This window comes from Ranitomeya imitator, chromosome 1 (genome assembly GCF_032444005.1).
Source record: "Ranitomeya imitator isolate aRanImi1 chromosome 1, aRanImi1.pri, whole genome shotgun sequence".
In the NCBI taxonomy this organism is placed as follows: Eukaryota; Metazoa; Chordata; class Amphibia; order Anura; family Dendrobatidae; genus Ranitomeya; species Ranitomeya imitator.
In genome coordinates this window covers 931797040-931817823 of record NC_091282.1, presented here as the reverse complement: position 1 = coordinate 931817823, position 20784 = coordinate 931797040, and the positions used below count along the sequence as shown (strand labels likewise).

General features: G+C 46.7%; 1 protein-coding gene across 2 annotated transcripts in view; it reads left to right on the top strand.

The window, feature by feature from the left end:
• UNC5C (unc-5 netrin receptor C) overlaps positions 1 to 20784 on the top strand; it is a 554596-nt gene that overhangs the window by 88463 nt on the left and 445349 nt on the right. For both annotated transcript variants that reach the window (XM_069743602.1, XM_069743601.1), the window contains exon 2: positions 20709 to 20744. In XM_069743602.1, the coding sequence (XP_069599703.1) occupies positions 20709 to 20744 (36 nt within the window). The remainder of the gene's footprint in view (positions 1 to 20708; positions 20745 to 20784) is intronic.

The window sequence follows — 20784 nt, the reverse complement described above, 5'->3', positions numbered from 1 at the left end:
GACTCTAAAGCAAAAAATGTGCAACTTTCCCATGCAAGAACACAGGGTGTAGGGATCTCATCTAAAGAAAGCATATAATAGAATGATTATGTTGAAGGTGGAGGTACCACATATATTGGCACACAGTGCGCTATCATTGGAATGCCTTTACAATTTCATAAAGGGTCGCTACATGTTGGAATGTTGTGTAGTCACAATTATTACTACCACAGAGATGTTTATATTTTGGTGACAAATTAATTTGCATTGATCTATATTTATTCTGACATAATTAAAATACATTTTTGTATCATACATCGTTTGATTCATAGATATGATGTAGATCAGGGGTATCCAACCTTTTGGCAAGTCTTAGACACATTAGAAGAACAGTTGGCTTTAGCCATACAAGGACTTTTGATTGTGCCGAATTGACATCATCTTTCTATTAAGATTGGCAGCCCAACGTGTAACCATATCACCACATCTCATTCACAAGAGGCCCCTGAGGGTATGTAAGAAGGTGCAACATAATAGACAAGAATCCCCAGCACCGTGCAAAATTTGTGCAAGAAGACTGCCATCTACTGTTCAAAGAAGACCCTGTAGAACCACACAGAAAGAAGAGAGTTTCAGGGAGGAAGAGTTTGAATAGAGCACCGGGTCAGATGACCTTAATGATGCACTTTCCCGATACAAAAGACCAGAGTGCCAAAACGGGAAGAGATTTGGCACCAATTGAAAAAGCAAACAGGACTTGTATTGAGCAAAATGCTGAGGCCGAGGCCCGAGTTACTTAACTGCGGCGTGCCTGGAAGCAGAAAATTGGTGTCACCAAGCAAGTTACAAAGACCAGATGACGTTGGTGAAGATCTGAAAACCTAGTCCACACCAGGCAAGTTTTGGAATATGTCAGTCAAGAGTCGAGGCCCAGCTCTCATTCCACTGGGTACCAGAGACATCCATCATTGGTCAAGCACTGAACATCTGTTAGAAGACTCAGGGGTAGACAGCCACAGCGATGAATGGGAGGCGCAAGTGAGCCAGGCCATTGCTTAAAGCACTCACTTACGGTACTGGGGTTGGTCTGGTCTAGTACAACAGACAGTGCAGGGGTCAACTAAAGCTAAGGCAGCCCAGTGAACCTTTTTACATTTTGTCAGGAGAACTTAGAGCTTAGTGGGAAGAACTGAGATACCCGCTAGGGCATGTATTAGAAGAATAAATAATAAAGTGATTTTTTTAAGTACCGGTATCATTCCCCGTTTGTCCAAAGTTATAATAACTTATAACAAGAGACTATTTTAGTAGCTAGCGTGAGCCTTAGGATTAATGATATATATGCTATTGTATAGTTCATGTTATAATTTTCTTGTTTAGCATTTTAGGTCGTTGCTATATTTATCACAATTTCAACCATATCAGGGAAATAAATAGTTTCAGTGGTTACTACCGCCTTGTGCTTTGTCTGTGTGTTTTTCATTTGGTCACCTGCTTACTGGGATGTCAACCCTTGGAAACTAAACAGTCCCCCTCACCCTCACTCCCAACACAGGAATGTCCTTCGCCCACCATTAGATCCTCCAGTGAGATTGACCAGCATAGAAAGTGATGGGGCCTGTTTTTTATGTGGCCTCACCAGAAATGGTGTCTTTGCCTTTCTTTTGCTCTGCCTGTGGAGCTTCTCTCCTGACTCCGTCCTCTTTCAGCTTACTTTCCCTCAGCTTCTTCCTTTTTGATTTCTTTTATTTGTTTTCAGTCTGTTTTCTTTCTTGTGCTTCATGCCCCATTTCCATTTTATTTCCCTGCCTCTGTTCCTTCCTCTGGTTCCTGTTCACTATGCATAGATGGACAGATGGACTCACTACGGTCTAGAACCCCTTGTTAGCATCCCTGATTTATCCCACATTGACTAGTCCACTGGGATTTTATTTGGGCTAGCAAACTGAAAGTAGTACTAGTTGCGCAGGAAGATCAACCACCAGACTACTGCATCAAGCTCAGCTTTCTAAGTAAAGCCTTACGTGCATGCCTGCACAGTGTGCCTAAGCGGCACAGCTTTAAATAAAATAAACTTTATTTAAAATTGTGACTTTTTAAAGATTTGTTGCAATGGACTTTGGATCCCTTGCCCCAAATCCAAATGTCTAAACATGCTACTTCACAGCCCTTTCAACTTCTGACACAAGGCAAGGCAAAGGGTTTATTGTAAAGGCAGGCTATTTGTGAGGTGTTACCAAGATATGAAAGGATGCTTAATAATCAAACAAGAATGCTTACCTGACTTCTACATAACATTAAATAACTAATGCTACATTTGGTAGGTTGAAATATTATTGATAATCGCTGCCTCACCAAGTCACCATGACCACGGGTAACATCTTATGGTGTCACTTTTAATGTCTGCGCTTGGAATATAACACAATGGCGCTCATAAATCAATGCACATGTACAAATAGCAAGAACAAATGTTTATCTTAGTGACATTATGACATGTAATCCCAAAATAATCTCATGAAATTTTAAGAAAATTTACAGTTTTGTGTTGAGATGCATTCATAGACGTCCCAGGCCACAAGCGGCCCACGGACTATATGTAAAACATCCTTGCTATAGAGTTGGCTTTGAAAACTGTACTAGTCATAACGTCTAGGAAGGATTTCGGCATCTCCTAGACACTGCCATCTCATTTCTGATAGTAACAACTTTCTTTTCCAAAGCAATAGAGATGGGTGAACCGTCGCCGCCGGTCACTGAGGCTGCTCTCGCAGCAGTTCAGTCACCAGTGGTCCTCAGCCTGGATGGTCACCTCTTGACACCTTCCAGGTTGAAAACTATTTATCCCCCAGACATGGATTACGGCATGGTGACAGAATGATGTATAGGTGAGGGATAACTGTGTTTGTTATTTTTAAATAAAAAGTAAAAATGTGTTTTGTTTCATTTAAAAACCTTTATTCTGGCTCTGTTTATTTACCATACAGCTATAGAATTAGTAATTGATAGATGTTTTATAGATGCCTATCCATTACTAAGCCATGGGCTTGATGTCACCGTGACAATATAAAGGTGACATCAACTTCACAAATATTCCCACTTGCCACCGCTACAGGGCAGGTGGGAAGAACCGGGCAAAGCGCCAGAATTGGCGCATCTAATAGGTGTGACTTTTCTGGGTGGCTGCAGGCTGCTATTTTTAGGCTGGGGCAATATCCATGACCCCTTACCAGCCTGAGAATACCAGCCCCCAGCTGACTGTTTTAGCAAGCCTGGGCATGGGGACCCCTCTATTCTTGATAACCAACCTTGCTGAAGCTGGCAGCTGAGGGTTGTAGACCCCAGCTGTGAGTTTTGCCTGGCTGGTTATCTCTATTTTATGGATATTGCCCCAGCCTAAAAATAGAGGGAAACCCACACCATTTTTTAAAAAATATTTATTTATAGTGAAGGAGCAGCAAATCAATACACCAATCAGCTGCTCCTGCTCTCTCTGTTATTAGCAGAAGCAGGCATCGGAAGATAGGAGCAGTAGTCCTATTATCTGACACCAGTGACCGCGCATAAGATTTATACCTCCGATCACCGTGGCTCTCTGACCAGTAGGGATGATTTCAGAAGCGGTGTTTGCCATTCTGTTTTGCACATGACAGCATAGCAAACACTGGATGTTCAGGCCCCCATTCAAGTGAATGGGGTTTGGGTTAGGGCCTGAACTTTTTGAAACTGTTAGGCCAAACCCGCCATCTCCGAAAATCCAAGTGTCCGCCCACCTCTACAAAGCAATCCTTTCAGTGGACAATGCGAGTAAAGCCACATTCACACGTTTAGTATTTGGTCAGCATTTCACATCAGTATGGTAGCCAAAATCAGGAGTGGGTGAAAAATACAGAAGTGTTGCACGTGTTTCTATTAAACTTTTCCTCTGATTCCTGCACTCCTGGTTTTGGCTTAAAAAAACTCATGTAAAATACTAACCAAATACTGAATTTGTAAAAGTGGCCTTATTCGCATTGTCCACTGAAATGATTGCATTGGAAAAGAAAGCTGGTACTATGAGATGGCAGTGTCTTGGGGGTGCTCAAATCCTTCCCAGATGTGATGACTTGTCCAGTTTTTAAAGCCACCCCATGATATTGTGGGTCCTTATAAACATATAAATAGGCAGGGAAAGAAAATATTTATGTAACCAAATTTAGTTTAAAGGGAACCTGTCACCCCGTTTTTTGAGATTGAGCTATAAATACTGTTAAATAGGGCCTGCGCTGTGCGTTACTATAGTGTATGTAGTGTACCCTGATTCCCCATGTATGCTGAGAAATACATTACCAAAGTCGCCGTTTTTGCCTGTCAATCAGGCTGGTCTGGTCAGGTGGGCGTGTTCACAGCGCTCTTTTCTTCCCCAGCTTTCCGTTGGTGGCGTAGTGGTGTGCGCATGTCCAGAGTTCCGACTTCCCTGCGCCCACGTGAAGACACAGCGCGCGATCTGCGCTGTAATCCCTTGCATCGGTGGGGGCGGCCATCTTCCTGGGGCCGCGCGTGCGCAGATGGAGTGCTCTGCTGCACGGGGCTTCAGGAAAATGGCCGCGGGATGCCGCGCGTGCGCATTAGAGATCGCGGCGGCCATTTTCCCAAAGCCGAGTTTGCATCTTCACGTGGGCGCAGGGAAGTCGGAACTCTGGACATGCGCACACCACTACGCCACCAACGGAAAGCTGGGGAAGAAAAGAGCGCTGTGAACACGCCCACCTGACCAGACCAGCCTGATTGACAGGCGAAAACGGCGACTTTGGTAATGTATTTCTCAGCATACATGGGGAATCAGGGTACACTACATACACTATAGTAACGCACAGCGCAGGCCCTATTTAACAGTATTTATAGCTCAATCTCAAAAAACGGGGTGACAGGTTCCCTTTAATGTAGAAATACTACATAAAGCTATGTTTATCGCCATTTTTGCTGTAAATCAGCTGTCTGTAGTCCATTTGTGACCCCTTTTAAAATCAAAATGCTCACAGTGATTGTATGTTTAATTTTATAAGCAGTTTATAAATGAAAGGCTGCTTTCTTTCGATCAAGGCGTGATGTGAGCTATTTCTCCTTCCTCTCACAAAGAAATAAAATAGCAAAAAAAAGCATTAGGTCTAACAGTATTGCGGAGTTTATGGAGGCACATAATTGAACATGTCTGTGTTTTTGGACAGATTTCAATTGCAACTGTAATTAGGAGTTTCTTTTGAATAATAAGTTAATTAATTACTTTAATAGCAATTCTTTCAGAAAATGTTGTTATTGGCAAAATCTCCCTTTGAGGCTAATCCAATCCTCAGGGGTACAATGGTTGGTAGCAAGGGTCTTGAAGTCAACAGTTGAAATAGCAGCAGGTATGTTAGTACATGAATCACCGCTATAACTACTATAATATGTTCTGCAAATCATCTTATAAGTGGAGAAACTGAAATATATTATATGACAAGAACAGTATTATTACCAAGCTCACCACACAGGCTGGTCTTTACCTTTTTCCTGGGTAGATTGAGTTTAGATTTCATGAGTCTATACACAAAAAAAGTCCACCATAGGAACTAAATTACAGGGTAGTCTACTGCAGTTAACCACCCACCAAGTAATCAGTTTTATTCTGTAAAATTACCTTAAAGCAATCGATTCATCTATTGCACTGTCCATGGGACAATTAAGCATTACAGTGTGCTCATGGTGCTAAGGCCTCCAGAGAGTTGGAAGTTGAGACTGTTTGTAGACACTTTTCGTTAAAGGGGTATTCTCAAGTATAAAAGTTATTCCCCATCTGTGAAATAGGGGATGAATTCCCAATCACTGGGTGTCCAACATTAGGCCCACCATGGATCCTAAGACCCATGGCTCTGAAAAGTCCTATGTGAATGGAGCAGTGGCTGATATAATGTGCCCCTCCACTGTATTCTTTCTCAATGAATTCTCCAGAGATATCCTAAAGATACTTGGATGCTGCCATCCGCTGGTTTTCGGCAAACGCATAAGAATGAATGAAGCTGCAGTGTGCCTGATGATCAAACTTTATTCCATTCACACTAAACTTTTCCGAGCCCTAGTCTGAGGGGATCTTAGCAGTCAGATCCCCAGCTATCAAGAAGTTATACCCTATTTCTCAGATAGGGACAACTTACAAACTTAATGATACATATTTAATTATTTAAATTGCTCCACCTATGAATTCAGAATTTCCCAATTGAGTGTTTCAAAATAGGTGTTTCTGAACCAAATACTTCCAACAGGTGGCGCAATTTGCATACAGCTGGCCATAAACTTTAGATATCTGACAGCTAAATGATAGTTCAGCTGACAACTAACTCTCCCAAATCTCAGATAAACAGGAATGCTCACCTTGGTTGTTCACACATGTTCACTATAGGTACCTTCACACTAAACGACGCTGCAGCGATACCGACAACGATCCGGATCGCTGCAGCATCGCTGTTTGGTCGCTGGAGAGCTGTCACACAGACCGCTCTCCAGCGACCAACGATGCCGGTAACCAGGGTAAACATCGGGTTACTAAGCGCAGGGCCGCGCTTAGTAACCCGATGTTTCCCTGGTTGCCATCCTAAAAGTAAAAAAAACAAACGCTTCAAACTTACCTTCCGCTGTCTGTCCTCGGCGCTCTGCTTCTCTGTACTGGCTGTGAGCACAGCGGCCGGAAAGCAGAGCGGTGACGTCACCGCTCTGCTTCCCGGCCGCTGTGCTCACAGTGAGTGCAGGAAAGCACAGCGCCGAGGACAGACAGGGGAAGGTAAGTATGAAGCGTTTTTTTTTTTTACTTTTAGGATGGTAACCAGGGTAAACATCGGGTTACTAAGCGTGGCCCTGCGCTTAGTAACCCGATGTTTACCCTGGTTACCAGCGAAGACATCGCTGAATCGGTGTCACACACGCCGATTCAGCGATGTCAGCGGGAGAGCCAGCGACCAAATAAAGTTCTGGCCTTCTAGCCCCGACCAACGACATCACAGCAGGATTCTGATCGCTGCTGTGTGTCAAACTGAACGATATCGCTAGCGAGGACGCTGCAACGTCACGGATCGCTAGTGATATCGTTTAGTGTGAAGGTACCTTATGAGAGGATCAGAATCAGCCATAGGCTGGGTTATCTCCCCTATGAACAAAAGGAAAGAACAATTGAGTACCAACCTCCTGATCCTTGTTTCCTGACATTATCTGTTGGGAAACTTCCATACATGTTAGATAATGTGTCGATCCCTACCAAATTGCTGAGTTTGGCAAATTTTTATCTAATATGTAGCGGGGGACTTAATTGGTAGAAAAGTAGTTTGGCTTAAACTTAGCAGAGAAAGTTTCGAAAAAAGTGAATACTATAAATATTTGTGTAATGTATTTTTTTTTTAAATCTTACAGTGCAATGTTGACACAATGCATATTTTGCAACTACAAGTATCCTCACTTAATTCTACTGGAGCATTGACATGATGGTTTCCACTGCTGTCAGACTGAGCAAGAAGCACAGAAGCTACCTCTATATCTCTTACTCAGTCTGAACAGGCATGTAACCAATGAATGGCTGAAGCCATCACATGTCTGTCTAGCAAATAAGGTTAGAGACCATCGGGGAACCCAGTTAGCATTGACATGAGAAGGGGGATCAATATGGTGAGCAGTCGTAGGTCAACTTTAGAAACTATATTCTGAAATTAGGTAAATTAGAATATAAATAAAATGCCTTTGCATTATTTATTTACACCCCCACCTTTGAATTGGCTATACATAGTAAATAAGCTAGCCATTTTCATCCGGACGTGCAACCAACTAGTATGTATAAGGAGACCCTGCTGTTATTGTTTTTCTGTATAACTTGAGGCATATTTTTTAAATGTGTGCAAGGATAGAAACAATGTGTGAACTAAGGAACAGAGCTAGGAACTGTATTGCCATATAAAAACATCATTATAAACTGTGGCATTCATTCACATAATAAAAGTGTAATAATAGCGCCACCTGTGCCTACCAGATTATCTTTGGATTCAAAGACCTTTCGATATATCCTCAGTATTTTTCAGTCTTTGTCTATAGCTTTGGGTGCACTCTTCTCCTAGGCAGCACTCATCAATATTTAGCAGGCAGCTGCTTCCATACAGTATAAGGCTTCTGCTAATTTGACAAGGTCAAAAGTGGCATCATTCCCATTGCAAACAATTGCAAAACGTTAGACTAGGCTTTTCTCGAATTAATCACTAAATCATTAACTTCCCTGTCACTGAAAAAGTATACTAACTAATGCCACTGTCCTAGTCAATCAATAGTTTTAGACAGGGGATGCAAGTCCTTTTCTCCCATGAGAACTGCTAAATCTTTTTCTAATTTCAACCTTACTGATCGAGAATCTCTAATTCCACAACAACCACTCTTATTCTCTGCATGCTTGATCCACACATGCACAGTACAAAGTCTTCTCTTCATGACTTGATCACGTATGCCGGCAGTGTTTGGGCTACATAAATTCGGGTAGTATCTAACAGTAAACAGCACTTATGACCTGATAATATAAAACCCATTTGACATATATACATTTAGTTACTAGATTTCCCAGGGTATCTTAAAGGGGTTGTCCAGGACCTTATTTTAGTGGCCTATCCTTAGGATGGGTCATCAATAACAGATTAGTGGTTGGTGTTACCTACTTGGTGCTGGTGGCAGCCGAATGTGCTCAGTTGTGGAGCGGAAGTACAGCGCAGTAGTGTACAAGATTAGTATGTGAGGAATAGTGAATGATGTCCTACATGTTCATCAGTAAAATTGGAAGGTTTGAAGTACTTTTAATATGATACAAATCCATCAAGAGCAAATGAATTTCCTGGGATGAGAAGACCAAGGTGAAAGGTATCCCAGATGAAAAAAGTGGATAAATAATGAGGATCACTGAAAAATAAATAAAATGGGCTTTAAAAAAAACCAATGTGTTTTCGCCATATCCAGGTGTCTCAAAATGGTTGCATTACAACAATCCTTCACAGTGACACTCAAGCAAGGACCTCTCTGAGCTTCAATAGCTGCAGGAGCTCACGCTACACATGGACCTGCCAGCCATTGCAGCTCAAAGAGGTCCTTGCTTGACAGTCACCATGCAGACTCGCTGTAGCGCAGCCACTTTGAGACACCTAAGGAAAGCTGGATACAGATTTAATGCTTTGTGTTTTTTTTTTTAAATTTACTTTTCATCAATCTTGGTGGTTTATCAACCTTTTTTTCTTTTGGGAGCGCTTGTCATCTGGATCTTATTACCCCAATTATGCTCTTGTGGAACTCTCTGCAGAGGATTATTCCACAGCAACTTGGTCAGCTGCATCCATTTGTTTTTTGTATAAGACATATATGGATTTATGCCCTACCTGCACAACCTTAGCAGGTGAGAGGCCTTCCTTTTGTTACACTAATACTGATTACTATGCTGTAGCGTCGGCCTCCCTGCACGCTTCCTTCCTTCCCTGGCAGGATTGCTGACTCACTCACCACTGTGACACCATTCCCGCACCTACTCCTCCGTACTCTGGTGCCCCGTGGTCTGTGCACTTCTTGCAGATCCCCGGGTACTGTGCTTATTGCATGCCCTCCCGGTATCTTAAAGAGACAGCATTTGCGCCATCCTAAAGTGTCCCCAGCCAATGGCTGGGAGATACTTATTATTTAAGCCACCTCCAACTGATCAACATATTATCTCAATAGTTTCCATGCTTGCTAGTTCTCAGGTCCCCAGTACCTGTCTGTCAGTTTACCTGTCTGGAACCTGTCTGCTCGTACTTGCCGTGTTTTCCTGTATTCCAGCCATGCCTGCCAGCACCTGCCTGCTTGCATGTCAGCCATTCCCACCAGCACCTGACTGCATATCAGCTGTGTCTGCCAACACCTGCCTGTCTGTCCATCCGCTGTGCCCACAAGCAGCTGCCTGCCTGCATATCAGTCGTGTCCACTAGTACCTGCTTTACTGTATACTTGCCATGTACACCAGTACCTGCCTTTCCTGCCTGCACCTGCTGTTACAGCTTCCTGCCCCTTTGGGGGTCAGCTGCCGTGTGTCCAAGGTTCGTCTTGGAGTAGCACCTGGCATCCATTTGGAGTTAATTCTTACCCCACCATTGGGGCTCTAGTAAAAAGTTTTGTGCTTGCTTAATCATGTCCCCCAGGTTCTCATTGGTTCATGGCACGGTGGTTCCACCACACAGCCCATTGCATACTCTCAGAAAAGTGCTACTCTCTCTTTTTTTCTATGTAACGTATAAATTACATTTCCTGGAATAATTTGTCAATTTAAAGTTTAAAGAAATCTCTCATCTCTATTTAATATGTAAAAATGATTGCAGGATTTACATATTATAAGATCGCAAAAATTGTATCAATTTCTGGCTTCTCCTATTAACCCGCCTCGCCCCACTGTTTTGTTAAAAGTGCAAAACTCAAAAGTCTGTGACTTTTTCATGCTATTTTAACTTCCCACAGTAATATTTTCCTTTAGTGGCCAAAATGTAATTGAATGTGGTCCTAATCCAGATATTAAAAAACGAAAGTATGTATGGTTGACAAGAATGTGACACTTTAAAGGAGTTTTGGTGCTTAGACCACAATATGTGGCACAATTGTCATGTAGGAATTCTATTCATAATTGGGTATGCGCTAGCGTATTGAATCGTGTGTTTTGTTTATCTTGCGCCATTCTTGACTATGTACAATGCACAGGCGCATATGAGAGAGTTCCTGAAGCATCTGGTGCGCAAGTGCGAATTGTTCACACTATACACTGCCCCTAGGCATATGTAAGGCGCAGGCGCACTTAAGAATACACATAAGTGTCTATTACGCATGCGCAAGCCTAGTTGAGGGGCGAGAGATTTGTGCATGTGCATTATTATACATGACCTTGCAGCTCCAATTCCGGGGCATTTTCAAACACGCTGGAGCTGCCTGCCATAGCCGTCTCTCACAGCGGGTAAAGATTAAAGTATAATTATGATACCTTTAAATAGACGAGACGCTCCACACTAGGTGCGCTCACCTTGAAAAAGACACCTTGAGTGTCGGAACCCGTGGGTCCTCCTTTCCTTCTCCTGGCTTCACCGCTGCTTATAGGACCAGGGGGCGGCGATAGTGGACTGATTAGGGTGAAGTATTATGCTTACCTTATGTTGGCTATCCACCTGTGTACCCTGTTTAGATACTTACACTTGAATTATAGGGTGATACCTTGGGCACTTAGCATTATTGTGGAAGAAACCAGGTCTACTTTATTTATAGTGTATATTCTTTGTTGTTATAAACATTGTTGCTACAATATGGGCCTTATATATTAAATGTATTTGAGTACATAAGACATTAGCAGCCTATAACATTGGTGCAAACTTAGGTATAGCCGGGAGATGTTTATATTTGTGTATTCCTTTTGAACACTGTATTTGATTATCGGATCTATTATGTCTGTTCCATTTGGAATGTTTTAGATGTTTTTAGCTGTGTGCAGTGCCTTGTGTGTGGAAATAAACAGTGTTGTACTTTGTTTAAATTCTTGTGGTGATCCCATTTGTGTATGCATGTACCTTTTTCTAATATGTTTATGTTTATGGCATGCTATGCCTTACATGCATTTCAGTGATCCCATTTGATGACGTTATATATTTATTCTGATGGTGCCCACTTAAAAACAAAAATTTACTTTAAAGGAATTTATTGTCTTTAATGCCTAAAAAAGTTAAGCTAATGAAGTAGTCGAATGTTTTCACTAATAATTTCTTTGCTTGAAGGACTTTTGAACTCTGTACTTGTGAACAGCAGGGATACCAGTGGTGAAACCCCTCGTAGTCATACATATTTCATCTATTAGATGCTAAATGTCTGTTATGTCACATCCCCTGTAAATAATGTTTAGATTTACTAACAGTCCTTTCCGGGACCCATAAAGTGTAGTGTAAATTCCTTTGTTGGAAGTGACCTACTTATCATGGTGAGACCTATAAATTCTTCAGCAGTTTGTCCTCAGCATGATCTCATTGCACTAATGAGAACTCTCCAGCAGGACATGGAGTTTGCAGCTACTTTCCAGTCTCTTCTACCTTTGTAAAATTATACTCTGGCTCTCAGTGAAGTTTACAAAAGAATGAAGCGTTTACTTCATAACTTTGATGTCAATTGTCCACCCCCTGGTGTTTTAATGCAATTAGCAGCCTCCAAGACAAAAATTTCAAAGATCTGAGTTTTCATCACTCACTCATGAAAATCAACTCCATAGCATTTGCTGGTTACACAGATTTCCATTCAGCACAACTTTCTTCATCTTGTTCTCCTGAAAGCATCTGCTGAATGACACTTTAAAAAGCTTCATTAGTGATTTCATTTAACTAACACTCTACAATGGAAAACTAGCAGCTCATTGCACACAAGTAAATATGGACGGGTCACTCAGTATGTGTGATGAGGGAACAGCCGCCATCTTGGAACAGGCATGCTATCAGATTGGCGTGACTCCATTTTGTCTCCTGGACACAGGAGTGCTCCTGGCCCCCACCTTTGCTAATGAATAGAGTTCCTATTAGTATGCTAACGGGCTGAGCTCAGTGTAAACTGTAGACGGTAGTTCAAAGCCCCATGAGGAAACCACGCCACCAGGGGGCTTGGAAATGCTTGGGGGCTTAATTAAAACACGCATGCCAAGTGGCCACTGGATACACATCTATTATGGCAGCCCAGCCAAACCGTCTCCAACATGGAATTGTGAATTATGGACGCATCGTCCGAGGTACAGGCTCATAAAAAATATTCTCATTACCCTAAAGAAATTGTACATCCAACAGTGTGACTCCCGTGACGGTGGAAGGTCTGAAACCCGAGATATAGGGATCAGCCTCCCACAGGGACCGAATGGGTCCAGGTTTGATCCCAGTACGACCGGCAGAACAAACCACAGGCGCTGGTACTGCCCGTGTGCTGATCCGATCATCCTGAGAGAAGTTATCCCATTTATTAGATATTGGAATAAATCTTGCAGGGAGACAGAGGGGGTGGAGATTGCTAAGCCCCCCAGCTGCAGGCAGGGGGGCTCAGCCAGGTACAAGAAGAAGCTGAGGTCACTGGGAGGGTCTCACTCCACAGAAGAAGATGATGATGATGACATCTTAAGGAACAGGGTATGCCAGCCAGAGGGGGGCAAGCACATGCTTTCTGGGGGCTGCCCGGCAACTAAGTTTTTGGACCTGCGGAAGGCTATGCCCCCCGGCTTCCACAAGCGACCTCCGACCTGGTAAATTGACCTCCAGCTTTATACCTTTAAGCCTTGTATTATTGTTGTTATATTGTACTCTGACTAATTCTTGATATATTTTTGATTGTATATTTCTTGTAATTATCTAGTGCGCCCTTAAGGCAATTAAATCATAAATTAATTTTGGGCTGATCCTTTTACTCTGATTGCGAATCTTAGAATACCCAGGGTGGGTAACAGGGCAGTCTCCCCGGCGGCCATTTGCTCTAGGTGCAGTCCCTTTACTGACCTGAGAGACAAAGGGGGCGCCGGAGAGCTGGACCTGTGTAGTGACGTCACGGATTGGTGACGTGGGAGGAAGGGGTAATCCTTCACAGTGGTGGCAGCGTACGTGGGATCAGAGTAATAGTGTGCGTGGGACCCCTACTCCCAGACACTAAAGACTACCAGTGGTAACTTTCACTGCTGGGGTCTTAAGGTCAGCCCAGCACTAGACGGTCAGAGTGTAGATATAATAAGTTGTGTGCAAGGTCAGGGGTACAGCTGTGTCAGTAACCAGAGGTTCCAAAGATGGCGGAGGGCACCAGGAGTGCAGTGAGGGCGCAGGCCAGTGCTATGGCCTATGAGGAGGTGGTGGTGGACGGTACTGTTCCAGGCGAGGGGGAGCTCAGCCCAGACTCCCCAAGGAGCCAGCCACCCGTGCTTAGTCCGGCAAGGGACTACCCACCACCTACCCGCCCCAGCCTGTCCACATCAGCGGCCCTTGTTGCAGCGGCAGTAGCACGTCTCGAGGCGGGTAATGAAGACGCCTATGTGAGACTCATGGCAGCTGCAGAGAAAGCAGCGGAGGCTGAGCGTGCAGAACGCCGTGAGGCAGCGGAGCGGGCAGAGAGAGCTGCTGAGCGGGCAGCGGAGCAAGCAGCGGCAGAGAGAGCAGCGGAGCGCCAGCACCGACTGGAGATGGCTCAACGCGGGCTCCCGCTGGACGCCCCAGCACCGCCAGAGTCCAGGGTTTCCAAAGTCCGGGCCGAGGACTTCCCTCTGCTTGAGAAGGATGGAGACCTGGATTCCTTCTTGCTGGCCTTTGAAAGGACCTGCCTTCAACACCATCTGGCCCCGGATCAGTGGGCAAGATACCTGACCCCCCGTTTGAGGGGTAAGTCCCTGGAAGTTTTGGGGGACTTACCTGCCGGGGCGGAGCAGGACTACAGCAGCATCAAGCGGGCCCTGATCCAGCACTACAACCTCACCCCAGAGTCTTACCGCAAGAAGTTCCGGAGCCTGCAGCGGGGCCCAAAGGACACCTGGACCGACCACATGCGGGCGTTGCTGAGAGCTGCAGAGCACTGGACCTCGGGTCTAGCGCTCACCACCCGCCAGGAGGTCCAGGAACTGTTCGTCATGGAGCAGTTCTTGTGGAACTGCCCAGAGGACCTCCAGCAGTTCCTCCGTGACCGGAAACCGAAGGGGGCTTCTGCTACAGCCGCCCTGGCAGATGAGTATGCCAATAACAGGGCGCCTGAGCCGAAGAAGCCTGCCAGCAGCACTTGGAGAGGGGGTAAGCCCAATCCTGCCCCTGTTTCCCCAGCCCCCAGAGTGCAAGGGGTGTACCCCCCTGCTGCCCTCTCCAGGCCAGGCGCAGAACCCAGACGTTGTCATCACTGCAACCAGCTGGGACACTTCAAAGCTGCATGTCCCCAGCGTCTTAAGGCCCCATCCCTGTCCCCGGAACCGTCCACTGTTTTATGTGTGGGAGGGGGTGGCGGGAGGTCCCTGGACAATTACCAACCCGTCACTATCGGCCGCTCAGCGGTCATGGGACTGCGGGACACAGGCGCTGAACGAACCCTGGTACGTCCTGAGGTGGTGTCCCCTCAAGACTTGGTGCCAGGGAGATCCCTGTCCGTCTCCGGAATTGGAGGCGTGGAACCGGCGCTGCCTGTCGCAAAGGTGTTTTTGGACTGGGGTGCCGGGAGGGGAATGCGGGAGGTGGGAGTAACGTCGAATATTCCTGCTAATGTATTACTTGGGACCGATTTGGGGCGGCTAGTGGCTCAGTATGTGGCCACTGAACCCCCAAGTTCGGCTCCCCAAGAATGTCATGTCTCTACTGTGAATGTTGATGTGTTGAATGTGCCTCCAACAGTGGGGGAGGGAGTGAAACCTGAGGGTACTCCATGCACTGACACCACACACACGGGGCTCACGGGGAGGACAGGTGAGGAGACTGTAGGGGAGAGCTCAGAGGTGGAGGGAGGGGCTGCTATGGGCAGTGTAGGGCCCCTAGGTGAATCCAGCCTGCTGAGTCTAGGGCCCCTGCAGGAAGAGGAACAGGCCATGGGGGGAGGAGGCGTCCCGGGAGAGGAGCCACCAGGTAAGACCCCAGGGCGGGAGTTCCCCACACCCGGGATGTCAGGAGGGCCGGGAAGTCTGCCTGACCCGGCGACTTGGTCAGGAGCCGGGGGGAAGCAGGCGCTACCCATGGACACAGTGGTCGTGGCCGCTGTCACCAGGAATGGGAGCGCCGGAGCCCAAGGAGCCTTGCAGAGGTCCGACGGCTTCCCCCTCTCTGACCAAGTGGCTGCCGAGTCAGACAGCGGCCGGGAGACAGATCCCGGGGAGCTGACGGTGGATGTGGCGGTGTTGTCCATTCTCGCCACATCGAGTCAGGGATGTCAGGAAGCGCTGGAAGCTGACGCTAGCCTGAAAGCTCTTAAGGAGCAGGCGGCACAGCCTCCCGGGGAGTCAGACCGCGAGCAGGTGGTCTGGGACCAGGGACGGCTGTACCGGGTAACGGTCCAGCAGGGTTCACCGGAGGCGTGGCCCAGGGACCGACAGTTAGAGGCAGCCTCTGAGAGAGAGAGAGAAGGAGGAGGGGGCAGAGGCAGCCTCAGAGAGAGAGGGGAGGGGGCAGAGACAGCCTCAGAGAGAGAGGGAGGAGGAGGCAGAGACAGCCTCAGAGAGAGAGAGGAGGGGGCAGAAACAGCCTCAGAGAAAGAAGGAGGAAGGGGCAGAGACAGCCTCAGAGAGAGAGAGGAGGGGGCGGAGACAGCCTCAGAGAGAGACAGAGGAGGAGGCGGAGACAGCCTCAGGAAGAGAGGGGAGGAGGCACAGACAGCCTCAGGAAGAGGAGGAGGGGGCAGAGACAGCCTCAGAGAGAGAGAGGAGGAGGCAGAGACAGCCTCAGAGAGAGGAGGAGGGGGCAGAGACAGCCTCAGAGAGAGAAAGGATGAGGCAGAGACAGCCTCAGAGGGAGACAGGGGAGGAGACAGCCTCAGAGAGAGAAAGGAGGAGGCAGGGACAGCCTCAGAGAGAGAAGGAGGAGGGGGCAGAGACAGCCTCAGAGAGAGAAAGGATGAGGCAGAGACAGCCTCAGAGAGAGACAGAGGAGGAGGCGGAGACAGCCTCAGGAAGAGAGGGGAGGAGGCAGAGCCAGCCTCAGAGAGAGACAGGGGAGGAGACAGCCTCAGAGAGAGAAAGGAGGAGGCAGGGACAGCCTCAGAGAGAGAAGGAGGAGGGGGCAGAGACAGCCTCAGAGAGAGAGAGGAGGGGGCAGAGACAGCCTCAGAGAAAGAAGGAGGAGGGGGCAGAGACAGCCTCAGAGAGAGAGAGGAGGGGGCGGAGACAGCCTCGGAGAGAGACAGAGGGGGAGGCAGGGACAGCCTCAGAGAGAGAGAGGAAGAGGCCGAGACAGCCTCAGAGAGAGACAGCGGAGGAGGCGGAGGCAGCCTCAGAGAGAGAGAGGAGGGGGCAGAGACAGCCTCAGAGAAAGAAGGAGGAGGGGGCAGAGACAGCCTCAGAGAGAGAGAGGAGGAGGCCGAGACAGCCTCAGAGAGAGACAGCGGAGGAGGCGGAGGCAGCCTCAGAGAGAGAGAGGAGGGGGCAGAGACAGCCTCAGAGAAAGACGGAGGAGGGGGCAGAGACAGCCTCAGAGAAAGGAGGAGGCAGGGACAGCCTCAGAGAGAGAAGGAGGAGGGGGCAGAGACAGCCTCAGAGAGAGAGAGGAGGGGGCAGAGACAGCCTCAGAGAAAGAAGGAGGAGGGGGCAGAGACAGCCTCAGAGAGAGAGAGGAGGGGGCGGAGACAGCCTCGGAGAGAGACAGAGGGGGAGGCAGGGACAGCCTCAGAGAGAGAGAGGAGGCCGAGACAGCCTCAGAGAGAGACAGGGGGGGGAGACAGAGTCAGCCTCAGAGAGAGGAGGGGGCAGAGACAGCCTCAGAGAGAGACAGGGAAGGAGGCAGAGACAGCCTCAGAAAGAGGGGAGAGGCAGAGACAGCCTCAGAGAGAGAGAGAGGAGGGACAGAGTCAGCCTCAGAGAGGAGGAGGCAGGGACAGGCTCAGGGAGAAAGTGGCAGAGACCATGGTAATGCTGATGGGTTGTCCCGGCAAGGAGAAGGTGTGGAAGGGCGCATGGGGGAACACAGGAATGTGATGCCCCCTAGCGCCCTCTAAAGCAGGGAGGTGTGATGAGGGAACAGCCGCCATCTTGGAACAGGCATGCTATCAGATTGGCGTGACTCCATTTTGTCTCCTGGACACAGGAGTGCTCCTGGCCCCCACCTTTGCTAATGAATAGAGTTCCTATTAGTATGCTAACGGGCTGAGCTCAGTGTAAACTGTAGACGGTAGTTCAAAGCCCCATGAGGAAACCACGCCACCAGGGGGCTTGGAAATGCTTGGGGGCTTAATTAAAACACGCATGCCAAGTGGCCACTGGATACACATCTATTATGGCAGCCCAGCCAAACCGTCTCCAACATGGAATTGTGAATTATGGACGCATCGTCCGAGGTACAGGCTCATAAAAAATATTCTCATTACCCTAAAGAAATTGTACATCCAACAGTGTGACTCCCGTGACGGTGGAAGGTCTGAAACCCGAGATATAGGGATCAGCCTCCCACAGGGACCGAATGGGTCCAGGTTTGATCCCAGTACGACCGGCAGAACAAACCACAGGCGCTGGTACTGCCCGTGTGCTGATCCGATCATCCTGAGAGAAGTTATCCCATTTATTAGATATTGGAATAAATCTTGCAGGGAGACAGAGGGGGTGGAGATTGCTAAGCCCCCCAGCTGCAGGCAGGGGGGCTCAGCCAGGTACAAGAAGAAGCTGAGGTCACTGGGAGGGTCTCACTCCACAGAAGAAGATGATGATGATGACATCTTAAGGAACAGGGTATGCCAGCCAGAGGGGGGCAAGCACATGCTTTCTGGGGGCTGCCTGGCAACTAAGTTTTTGGACCTGCGGAAGGCTATGCCCTCCGGCTTCCACAAGCGACCTCCGACCTGGTAAATTGACCTCCAGCTTTATACCTTTAAGCCTTGTATTATTGTTGTTATATTGTACTCTGACTAATTCTTGATATATTTTTGATTGTATATTTCTTGTAATTATCTAGTGCGCCCTTAAGGCAATTAAATCATAAATTAATTTTGGGCTGATCCTTTTACTCTGATTGCGAATCTTAGAATACCCAGGGTGGGTAACAGGGCAGTCTCCCCGGCGGCCATTTGCTCTAGGTGCAGTCCCTTTACTGACCTGAGAGACAAAGGGGGCGCCGGAGAGCTGGACCTGTGTAGTGACGTCACGGATTGGTGACGTGGGAGGAAGGGGTAATCCTTCACAGTATGCTCGCCAAGTATTTCAACCCAAGGGGAGTGACATGTTCTGTGTGTGTCTCCCACTAACTTACTATACAAATGTTTGCTGTAAATGACAGGATATGTATAGTGATATGTGGGGGCGGAAAAAAAACCCCTCATGTCGAGTTACTTTGTGTGTTCTGCAAAGGGGTGAAAAGTGCATGGTCTTAGAATTTACAATATATTAGTCAGTTACTGCTTCATAGACTTGAAGTTTAAAGGGAACATGTCACATGATTCATGATGCCAAAACCACAGATAGCATCCCAGCATGGATCCCAGAACAGCTCACTCATTACAACGTGTTTTACTTAAAAGCCTTGCAACTTCACATTGGCATGCCAGGCTTGGTTTGTCACTTTCCACAAGGAGAATTGTTACCTCTTACATCCCAGTCAGAAGCCTCTCACCTAGACAATCCAGATCTCACACTTTGCACTGATGAGTGTCAGCACTCCAAAACACAGTGTCTGTAAATTGAGATTCTAGCTTGGCTTTTATCTTGAGTCATGTGGCAAAGCTTGATAAAGGGTCGATTTTGACTTTTAAGATTGCTTCTTCTAACAGGTGACGCTGGAGCTCTAGTCCTCTTCCTTTCTGAAGAGACAGTTTGCATGTTGTCAGAGATAAACGGATAAAAGTGGTGTCTGGGATGACTTGACAAGACACATAGTCAACCCAATTAGCTACTCCCTGCATGATCAGCTAGATTGACCATTCTTTCCTTAAAGGGAATCTGTCACCTCAATTTTCCGCCTATAAACTGTGGCCACCGCCATCAGGGGCTTATCTACAGCATTCTCTTATGCTGTAGATAAGCCCTCGATGTAACCTGAAAGATAAGAAAAACAAGTTAGATTATACTCACCCAGGGGCGGTCCCGGTCCAGTCCGGTCCTATAGGCGATCCGGTGCCTCCGATCTTCCTACGATGACGTCATCATCCTTGCCTCCTGTGATGGCTCCTGCGCAGGTGTCCTTTATCTGCCCTTTTGAGGGCAGAGCAAAGTACTGCAGTGTACAAGCGTCGGGAAAGGTCAGGAGCCACAACAGGAAGCAAAGAAGAGGACATCATCGTATGAAGATGGGAGGCGCCGGACCCGGACGGCGATGACCATCGGACCGGACCACACCAGTCCGCCCCCCCAGGTGAGTATAATCTAACTTGTTTTTCTTATCTTTCAGGTTACATCTGGGGCTTATCTACAGCATTACAGAATGTTGTAGATAAGCCCCTGATGGCAGTGGCCACAGTTTATAGGCGAAAAATTGGGTGACAGATTTTCTTTAAGTGACAGTGTATGTCTCTTTCTCCTATGCCAGCATTAGCATGTGACATCAGCACAAACCCAAGTAATCAAATATCTGTAGACCTTATCATAGACTTATTATTATAATGAATATATTGTTTTTTGTTTTCATTTGTTGCTTTTCCAAATATTTTTCAGCATGTTCATAGCATACATAATTTGAAATATTCAAATTTGTTTAAATGTTTGCAACAGTGTGAGATGAATGTGTAAATCATGGGGTAAACATTAACCTACCAGATCATAAGCAGCAGTTAATTGAGGAAAATGATATGAAAGGTGGATTTAATGACCTTAACAAACAAATAATGGTATACATTTACAGTCTTATTTATATATTAAATCAGTGTTTTTTTTCTTTTTCTTCTTGCTTTTTCTTATATTGATGGTGAGGAGTGTATACATTATATTTTGTTCCTATATATCTTTTTACTTAAGTAATTATGATTGATGACCAATTGTTTTTACACAAAAGCCACAAAGCCATGTATAACTGATGTACATCTGTGTTTTATTACAGAGTTTCCCAGACCCGGCCAGCAGGACCCCAGACCAGGTCAGTTTGTAGTAAGAACAAGATTTTAATTTAATTTATA